General features: G+C 49.7%; 1 protein-coding gene across 1 annotated transcript; it reads right to left on the reverse strand.

Moving 5' to 3' along the window:
- Positions 1–1,871: 1,871 nt before the first annotated feature.
- Positions 1,872–8,180, reverse strand: NAT16 (N-acetyltransferase 16 (putative)). Its single transcript, XM_078870227.1, has 3 exons — positions 7,875–8,180; positions 5,599–5,823; positions 1,872–2,836 (listed from the first exon to the last, which is right to left on the reverse strand). Exons 1-3 carry the CDS (start codon positions 8,178–8,180, stop codon positions 2,276–2,278), a joined length of 1,092 nt encoding a protein of 363 aa, XP_078726353.1. The 3' UTR covers positions 1,872–2,275.
- Between the last annotated feature and the right edge of the window lie 2,236 nt (positions 8,181–10,416).

Consider the following 10,416-nt stretch of genomic DNA (forward strand, 5'->3'; position numbering starts at 1 on the left):
CACTATCAAGACACTGAGAGCTCGGGGTGAGCAGCTACATCATGGGACCTGTTGTGAAATGTGATCAAGTTGACTACCAACGACCCACGGGGCGAGGGGGAGATCCTCGTCCAGCGGTGGATTGACAAAATAGATTATCGGTGCTTTTTGTCTTTTTCTAATTTTTCAGTCAATTGAACTATCAATGTCATATTGTGGAATTGAGGACATTTCCACCTCAAGTTTACAGAAAGCAGCTTTAAACAATGCCCTCTGGAAGATAATAACAGCTCTCTTGAATTACATGTGTAGGACTTGGAATATGCCGCGCCACACGTTCTGTGGATCTGTTGCTATGCAAGCGAGCAGTGTACAGTAGGGGGTAATTGAGGACGAGGTTGTTATTGTCGGGCGTGAGGAGGACGTCGTTAAGATGGGTGACAGCTGTTAGGGCTAACCGAGGACACAGGCCGGTGATTGGTTAAGAGGGTGATTGCTTAATGACTGGTGTCGCTCAGGCGGGATTAACAAGGCCACGTGAGGCTGGGGGGCCTGGGGGGCGAGGGGTAAAGCGTGGGGTGAGATAATAGGGACTAATTGATACGGGCATAAAAGGGACAGCGCGACAGAGAGACGGGAGTCTTGGTGGAAGCTGGAGTCTTGGTTAGAGCTGGAGTCTGGATAGGAGTTGGAGTGATGGTGCCCGGAATAGCGAAGAGCAGGAGTAAGAAGATACGATGAGGGTAGCAGTGGAGAGAGATAGGACAAAGCACGGTAGCAGCTGATAGAGGAGACAGAGTGAGGGGTAGCAGTGGTAGCAGAGCATCGGAGAGATACAGAGTAGGGTAGCAGCGGAGCGAGGGACTCTGGGAGAGCAGGAGAGAGAACGGAGAGTCATAGAGCGCCGTTGATGGCGGATAGCGTGACGGAGCGAACGGGGAGACACGGAGCGGTGATGAGGAGAAGGTGTGGACTTTAAGGAGCAAATAAACGGAACGAGAAAGACAACCCGAGTACGAGTCCTACACATGAATAGCAATCAAACTATTTAATTATTTTATATTTAACCAGAGCTGTTGCATCACAATGTTTCTATCGATTGTCATGCCATGAGGCAAAGTGCTCATTCTGATCTATTGTAGAGCAGTGCACCGCTTACATTCAGCGAATGCTCCACGGAAGTGGACATAGCAGAGCAACCTCTGAAATTCTTTAAAGTGACCTGGTTCACGCAGCAGAGGGCAACGATTTCACACCTGTTGTGCAAAACAAATATGTTAATCCACAGAGCTGGAATTTAGATCAACTAAAGTGCAGAACCAAATTCATTGCGATGGTTTTTTGGAGATGGGCAGGCATTGGTGACCCGGCTAAGACCGTAAACACCACGGTGACGAGATGTTAATTACCTCGACCGGTATAGAGGTCGTGGGTTCGATAAAAACCTTGATACCTGTATATTTGGAGTTTGTATATTTTCCCTATGGTTGCGTGGATTTTTATCCGGGTCCTCCGGTTTTTCCCTGTAATATTTAGAATGAACATGCGTTCAGAATATTTGGCTGCTATAAATTTCCACATGATAAGCCTATTCGTTGAGCTATCATTTATGGCCAGGTCGCTTCTGAAAAAGAGCTACATGGCTTAGTGGGCCTTACCTGGAAAAATAAAATAGTTTATAAACTCGTTAAACTTGATAACCCAATCGAACCATCACTTCTCAACAATGCCGGCTATGCTCCAACATGGCATTAACTGCACGAACAACCGAGTCACGTCACGTCCACTGAATTGTGTTCTTTTAGGCCACACTTACTGAAGGAATAAAACATTTTGCAAATCAAGATCAGATTCAGGCCTCCTGTTAAATCTCCATCTGGAGCGCTGGATATTCCCGTTCACAAGTTATAATCACGTCAATTATTTAAGCTCTATAACATTTGCAACAGCTTGTGTGCCCAGATGACAATTCTGATCGAAGACCCAACATTTGTAATGGAGAATAATGTTTATTAAGCCTTGAATTTAAATTTAACAGAGTCGGAGCAAAGGTCATCACACATCTAAATGTATAAATTATAATCTCTCTACGCCAGACTATTTTCGAGAAGAGCCTCGGATTATGTGCGATGTCCCGCATACTCCAAATAGTTAAAATTCGACATAATCATGTACGCACCCCCCGCCTCACGCAATTGTCAGCATTTGACGTTCAGAAATCGGACACCAAAATGAACGCGGCCCATTTCACAGAGAATACACGGCTACGAAAACAAGAAATGAGCTCACGACCTCCTTACAAATCTACTTCCAAAAGCTTCTGCTCGAGTCTATCGATCAATGCGGCCGAGCCAAGGACCTTGGCCAAGAAGCCATGGACCCCATCGGCCAAGGCGCTCTCCACGCTCACGTACAGCACAACGTTGCCTCCAGGAGCAGCCTCCGGTGCCCGTGCCAAGTGAAACGCCACCTGCGCGTTGACCGCTGCAAGGCAGCAGCTACTCTTGCTGCTGCTGCTCAAAACATCGACGTCCTGCCGCCACCAGCGGCTCGGCTTGGGTATGGGAAAAGCGCGGCCGCAGACGCTCAACACGGAGGGCTCGCGCGGGTCGTCCGTCGCCCAGGCGAGTGCGAGACGTCTCAGAGCCGGGAAGTTGACCGGGTCGGGGCGGCAGGGCTCCCAGTTGTGCACGAAGAGGCGCGCGGGGAGGAGATCGTCGACGACGGCGGCATTCAGGAGGATGGCCTCCGCCTCGCTCTGCCGCACCTCCAGAGACAGCGAGCGGTCGGTGAGGGCGGCGGCTCGGGCGACGGTGGCGGCCATCGCCTCGGATGTCACGTGCAGGTGGAAAATCACCTGCAGGGGAGCGGTGCCGAAGCGGTTAGCGCGCGTGCGACCCCCCCCACTCCTCAAGTTCGATTCCCGCTCGCGTCGTGACGAGTATCCGAACTGGTCCCGGGCCTCCCCTAGGTCGTCGACTCCACATCAAACGAGTAACCGGTGCGGTGCATAAAAACATCGTCACTGGGGGAGACAAAGGTGGCCTGGCGTGGTTGCTGGCCATCCCCCCCCCCCTCGTGTACTGTTCTGGCCTTCATAGGTGCTATACTCGCTAACAGCACTTGCCCCAACAGTCTGTTAAGGCTATACGGGGGGCTCTTTGTCTTTGTAGCCGAACGTTACAAGAGGGGTCCCCGTTCAGAACGTCGCCACGCAGGGCCAAGCACCGAATCGAGAATTCGCCGCAGTGGTCAAATTCACTGATCACGTAATGAAATAAATTGTAAAGTAAAAAAAAATAATTAAAGTATTAACTCTACGTTTGTTACCCAAGTCAGTGGCATATTCATTCCTACCTCATTTAATGGCATTACCCAGTGCTGATCAACAACATGTAGGCAGGTACATAGAAAACTTCTTATCTCCATCGATATATGGGGAAGATACTGGCACAGCCGATCCACAAATATAATTCCGAAGTTATCTGCAGCTAAATGTGAATTTGCCATTACATCTGAGTCACTCCTCTTTAATAGTCAATTTTGATCAGTAGCCTAAAAGGGAAACAGTGGACATTACAAAAAGTATAATAATACATTTCAACGTTTTTTATACAAAACATTCTTATGAACTTCGGATCGTGCCTCAAGCTGAACAAGATGAAATGACCACGGTAGGGTGACGTGTCACACAACCGTGGGGCAATCCTTGCAGCCAGGACGGGCACCACGCTGCCACACAACAGAATCCCCACCACTCTGCTCGCGATCCACCCGCCAAAGCCTCACAGGTGTGAGGAGGTGGCAGCGACACCACGAGAGCCGATCTGACGATTGGAAATCTCAAGGAGATGGGTCGCAAAGAGCGACAGCGAGGCATGATGCATGAGCATGCGATTAAGCGGTGAGGATGTGATGCCGCCGCCACGAAGCCGCTCGGCGGGCGCCCCATCTACGACCTCGCCACCACCAAGCGACGGAGCCAGCCCCGCTTCCCCCTCACCTCACATAAACACACCCGCACGCATTTCCCCCCCCCCCATAGAGCTCCGAGGGGAGGTCACATGGCTGACCGGTTTTCACCCGAGAAGCCCTTGCCGGGATAATTTTCACGGTTTCCTGCGGCCAGGGAATTGGACGACCTCCCCCGATGCTGATTCGCACCGCGGCGCTGTGACCGGCATTAAGATTGCATGGTCGCGGCGAGGAGCCACTCGGCCACCGCGGTTGAAACACGCCCCACGCACGCACGTATCGACGGGGCAGGCAGAGGAGGAGCGAGACGGCTAATTGGCATGACAAAGGCGCCGTGCACCGGCGTGGTCAGGCCAACCAGCATTATTATGGAGGAGCATAATTAGAATAAGCGCCGCGCATAAGCATTGTTATGGAGGAGCATAATTAGAATAAGCGCCGCAACACGCAGCGCATCTTATTAGCATGACAAAGGTGCCCGGAACCGCCGCACGCGCCCTGACTGGCGCGCGCCCATTGTTAAAGAAAAACTGGGAGTGCATAACAACAGGCGGGGCGGCAACACTTTGATGTAGGGACGATAAAAGGGGGGCGAAAACGGGTAGATGGTCTCTCACTCCAAGAAGCCAGCGGCCAAGACGGCTCCCAGCTCTGCCCTCGGGACGTCCGTGCGACGTGTCCAGACGAGCATCGAGGAAAAGCCACAGGACGCCGAATACTTCGAACCGTGAGTAACAAGGTGAAATAGTATCGTAAGGAGATAAATCGGGAATAGGCATAGAGGTATCAGCGTAGGCCAGCCTCGTCGATTCATACTGACTTAACAGTAAAGTGCAGTCACCGAGAATAAATCATTAATAGCTGATCGTGGCCTCGTGTGATCTCACTGAGAAGTGTGCACGCGTGTGGTGCTGTGTATACAGTGGTTCGCCACGTGGGAGCGCTGCGCAGAGCGGCGCAAGAGAAAGGGTTGCGATTGGAGTGCGCGGCACTGTGTACAAGTATCCTAGTAGTGAGTGAGTGCTGCGCGAAGCTGCGTGAGGGGGAGTATGGTGTTTGATTGACGATGCGGTGCGTACGTACGCTCGCAGCGTGGGAGCGCTGCACGAGGCTGTATGAGTAGGGGCGTCGCGTTCGAATACCGGTGAAACCCTAGCGGGTATTAGGGCGGTGTGGCAACGCAACCGGGAACAGGGGATGGAGGCGGTGGAGACCCCGGGGCCAACGGCCCTCACAAGGACATGAGGTTAAACGGTCTCAACCACCGGTCTCAACCCAGGTGAAGAAGAGCAGGCGATTCAAACCATCCCATCTAATTATGCAGATCTAGGAACCTCCCAAGTGGGGCGGGGGGGTGGTGGTCCAAAAAATGTCTAGCTATATAAATAGGGCCCTACATATATTGGAAAATAAAGTATTTTTATGGCTAGCACGTGGAGGGTGGGGGAGGGGGAAGGCACGTGCCCTCCACCTGCTCTTCTTCACCGGGGTGAAACTGGTGGTTCAGATCGTTTAATCTCGTGTCCTCACCGCTTATTCACTCGACTCTCAGAGTCTCCCACCCCACCTCACCTACCTCCGTCCTGATATCCACCACCGATCGCAAAGAGCCGCTCGCGAGCTGCCGCAGGGCCACGGCCTCACCCGCGTGAAGAGCAGCCGGTGGCTCTTGAGCACCTCGGGGCCCAGCGTGTCCCCGCGCAGCACGTGCTTGCGCACAACGCCGGAGTGCCGCTGCCGCACGTGCTCCAGGGTGTGGCGCTGGATGAGGCCGGCCACTCCTTTGCCCCGGTGCTCGGGGGCCACGCGGAGACCACCGACGAGGGCCGTTGCCCCCCCGTCCGTCAGCAGCAAAGATTCCAGTGCCACCTGAGAACGCAGGAAACTCAGGGCTCAAGAGCTTCGAGTTGGCACTGCTGGGGTGCCCGCGGTGGCCAGATATGTTAACTACCTCGCCTGGTGGTGTACAGGAGGACAAAGGCGTAGCTAGGGGGGGGCAGGGGGGTACATATGTCCCCGGGCGCCAAGGTAAAGGGGCGCCAAAATTAGGCTTACAACGTTACATTAGAACTTATTGCGGCGGGCGCGGCAGCCTGAAACTACTGCATAAATCTACACCTGAACCTAAAAGTTTATATATCCCGCCACACACAGCCTACATGTCATATAATTACATATTGGCATGTGATTAAACGGGGGCGCGCCAATTTTATAGTTCGTCCCCGGGCGCAAAATATCCTAGCTACGCCACTGCAGGAGGTCGTGGGTTCGATGCCAACCCTGACGCCTGCTGCTGTATATTTGTGTGGCACATTAGGAAGGGACCACTCTTTTAATTATATCCTTGTGCAGCAAGGGAGTTCAAGTTCAAGTTAATTTATTAGGTATAGCCCTGTGAGCCATTCGGCTCTTGAATCGGGTGCAACCGCAACAAACAAAAAATATGAACAAAAAACATCTTAAAGTGAATATGTAACTGAGTGCAAACAGAAAATCCAAGAAAAGACAGCAAAATATTGCAGAAAAAAACACCGTACACCAACGCTGTGTGCAAAAATCCCAGTGGGATGCAAGTCAAACAACCAACAACAACCACAAGACAACTTAGATCAAGGCCATCAGTCTAACTCTGTACTACAACAAATAAACATGGCTAAACCAATACACTTTTCGAAATCACCAAAATAAAGCCATGAAACCAATGAAACAGTGATCATAGGAACTGTGACGGAATTTTCACAATAAATGGCATAAACAACATGTACTACCAAAACCCTGCAGCCATAGCTGGCAAAGTGTGGTTCTGTGAAAATCCTGATGTGCTGTGCAGTGCATCAATGCATGTGTGTACAGCAGCATGTGATGACTGAGTTGAGCCTGTAGGTGGCTGGCAGGGTTAATGATTAAGTGGACGTGGACACCAGCCACATGGTTAATGGCGATTCGGAAAAATTGCTGTGTGTGACACACATGCTGTTGCATTTTACAGAGTGACGGTGCTGTTCTTCACAAGATTGCTATTAACCACAATAAATGTGTCTGCCCTCGATTTTGGAGCACCTGCCCACGTCCTTCATTTCGAGTGTGCAACATTTGGAGTTTGCATGGTCTCCCCGTGGTGGCGTGGATTTTTCACCGGGGGTTTCCACATTTAGAATCAACGTGCGTCTCGAGTATTTGGCTGCTATCAATGTCCACACGATAAGCCACTCCATTGGGCAAGAATGTGTGGCCATACTCTTTGGTTCTTTCGGTAAAATCATCATCTGATGATGACCGCTTGTGTTACAATCGAAACGTCGTGATTTCATTTATTTTATTTTCTACCTACGTGACTTTACCGAAAGAACCAAAGTGTATGGATCCCTACAGTCACGAAAACTTCAAATGTAAATTGACATGTGTGGCCAGGTCGCTTCTGAAAAAGAGCTATATAGCTAAGTGGGCCTTACCTGGTAAAATAAAACCATGTTTAGTTTACATCGTGGGTTCGTATTCGGGTTACAGCTACCAGGAGGAAGGACCTGAGTTTGATTCCTGACATGGCAAACTTTTGCGTGGCTGTTCTTTATGGGTTTACTCCCATCACTTGTTGTGCTTTCCCCCAAATTCCATCCTGATTGTGCTATCAGTGGCATGACACGAGACAAAGTACACATTGGAATCTCTTGCAGAGCAGTGCAACATTTAGTGTCAAGCGAATGGTCCACGGAAGTAGATATCACAGAGCGATTACTGACAGCCCTTCAAGTCACCTCCGGGCCACCAAATACAGTAGAGAGCAGTACTTTCACACCCAATCTGCCACGTGAGAGTTGTCGGTCATGGCAACTCTACGTTTAGCCTCGCCAAGATCTCGAAGTGTACTTAAGTGTACTTAATCGTACGCGTAAGACGGGGCAAACGGACGAAACACTTACGATTCTTCCCTGTAGCTGTGCGAGCATCACGGTTCTGTTTGGGTCCTTGAGCCAGTCGTGGTACACGCTTGGCAGGTAGTCTTTCCCTTCGTAAATGCCTTCAGACATGCGCATCACCTCTCCGTAGTCCTCCGGCCGTGCCAGGTTAAATACGAGGTCTTGCTCCATCCCCTTGTGTGTGCTCGACTGTGCTCTGACCCTCGAACCGCAACGCCTTATGTGAGGACTTTGAGCAATAATAGAAAGTGCCAGCTGGGCTTCATAAACTGGTGGCCTCGCTGGTGAAACAAAACACCAATTGCACATCTTGAAATAATGCAATCATTAGCTTGAGCAATGTTTAACTGGGACGGGTGTCAATGGGCTTTACATGGTAAGATAAAAAAAAAGTTTTAATTGTGTATATTTTTAAGTGATTTGTTTTTACCTTTTCGAAACTTTTCAGCCATATCGTGTTGTTGTATTGTCTGGTGTTGCAACGTCCTGACCTGCCCCTACTGGACAGCTGTGAAAAAGAGCTTCACAGCTCATCGGATTCCTCCAGTATAGGCAAGTATTCTGATTAATCTAGACGCATTCGAAACGTTTTAGAGATTAATATGCCTTGAGCCTGTTTTAACATGGAACGTGGGGCCAACATTAGGCCCGACGGTTCCCAAACGCGTTCCAGATTTGCGTCCAGGGTTGCCGCGTTTACTGGGCTACGGTCCAGAGATGGATTATATTCGTCAAGCGGTATATGTGGCACATTAGGAATGGACCACTCATTTATTACACGCTTTCATTTAACTCACTCTGTCTGTTATTGTTGCTGTCGTCGTTGTTGTCGTTGTTGTATCCTCAAATTTTGTAACTCAATTTTAACCCACTTCCCAATGTGGTATCGACTGCGAACGTGGTATATTTATGTCATACTGATGACAATACTATCATAAAAAAAATATTTTACATTATTTTTTATATGTTATGTTTCGACTTGGGTCTACTTGTCCACAGTCAACTGACGTTGGCGGTAATTGGCCACGGTCCCTTACTTCCTGGAGTCGTGGAGTTCTTCCATTACTAGTACATTTCATAAAAGCGTGTTTAAAAAAAAGTGTTTTTTAAATGTTACTTATCCAATAAGTCCTTATGTGCTGTGCAGTACATCAATGCACGTGTGTACACCAGCATGTGATGACTGAGTTGGGCCTGTGGGGGGCTGGCAGGGTTATTGATTAACTGGACTTGTACACCAGCCACGTGGTTGATGGCGACTCGGTTAAGGATTGCTGTGTGTGACACAACGTGCTGTTGCATCTTACAGATTAACCACAATAAATGTGTTTGCCCTCGATTTGGAGCATCTGCCCACGTCCTTCATTTCGAGTGTGCAACATATACCGTCTCACAATGCGACCCTTCACGTGTAGAATGAGGGCAGGCGAACTCAACAAACTAAGAACAAGACGGGCAGACACATCTCTCCGTGCCGATCATCGCAAACAGAGTGGAACAAGGGGGCATGTCCGGAATAATGTACCACCGCCTTGCAACAGTGGTTCACTGCACACAACCTAGCCTGTTCTGCCTCATGGCAGGAGTTTTGCCTCACGGCAGATGGGGGGGGGGGGGCGTATGTACACAGGAATTTCCTGTTTTTGATGCTGGTTTTGGTCACGTGACCAGGAAGTTGTGAATTAAGATTCCCGCTTAACCACGCGGGCGTCGGCCATTACGCACATAATTCAAGATGGCGGCACACATCGCGTCCCAGTGAAGCCAGCCGCAGTTGTCCATCGTGGGACTTTGAGAAGCATTGTCTGTAAGTTTGTTTATGTTCTTATAATATTGGCAATGCTGTTGTAATGTTGGAATGACCGTTATAGTGATGTAAATGCCTTTATGGTGCTGTTAAGTTGTTGTGGTAAATACGAGGCCTAGTTAGCAACGAAGCCTGCAACTTTCCTTATTGTGGATGTTACTTGTGATTTAGTAGGTCGAGTCAGACTTGTGCCCAGGTGGCTATGTTGCGATCCTGAGAGCAAAGATGACGAAGTATCTCATCCACAGTTTAGTGTTATGCGTAATACTGTACATTTGGTGTGCAGTGTGATGAATACACGATGTGCCTTTATGCAACGCAGTGGCATGTGCTCTTGTGTAGTTGTTCAGTGGTAGTGTGGGGGCCTGGTCCATCCAGGGCCTATTGCTGGGAAACATGTTATCTGGGACAATGTTCTGGTGTTGTGGTGTTCATTGTGTTGGTGTTTCCGGGTTATAACAGATGCTGTATCTGTGTTTTCTCACCAGTTTTACCTCGTTAAACTCAATAAATGACGTTTGGAGTCGGACGTTCATCCTGGCTCCGAGGGTTTATTGCACGCGAGGTTAACTACTCAGCTAGCGGTGCAACGCAGCGCACAGCGAGGCCGAGACATAGCCCTTAATCCGAAAAAGTCAGTGGCCATCATGTTAGGTACCAAGCAACGTCTCAACTCATCAGCACTCCCAACACACATACACATCTTTGGTCACAGCATCAGGTTCACCGATCACTTCA

The sequence above is a fragment of the Lampetra fluviatilis genome, chromosome 29, assembly GCF_964198595.1.
Source record: "Lampetra fluviatilis chromosome 29, kcLamFluv1.1, whole genome shotgun sequence".
Lineage (NCBI taxonomy): Eukaryota > Metazoa > Chordata > Hyperoartia > Petromyzontiformes > Petromyzontidae > Lampetra > Lampetra fluviatilis.

Excerpts from the sequence above, each read along its gene's own strand:
- NAT16 (XM_078870227.1), bottom strand. The coding sequence starts at position 8,180 with ATGTGCAATTGGTGTTTTGTTTCACCAGCGAGGCCACCAGTTTATGAA. Across the intron at positions 5,824-7,874 it reads CACAGCTACAGGGAAGAATC|GTGGCACTGGAATCTTTGCT; the intron begins GTAAGTGTTTCG and ends CTGCGTTCTCAG. Across the intron at positions 2,837-5,598 it reads ACCGGCTGCTCTTCACGCGG|GTGATTTTCCACCTGCACGT; the intron begins GTGAGGCCGTGG and ends GCTCCCCTGCAG.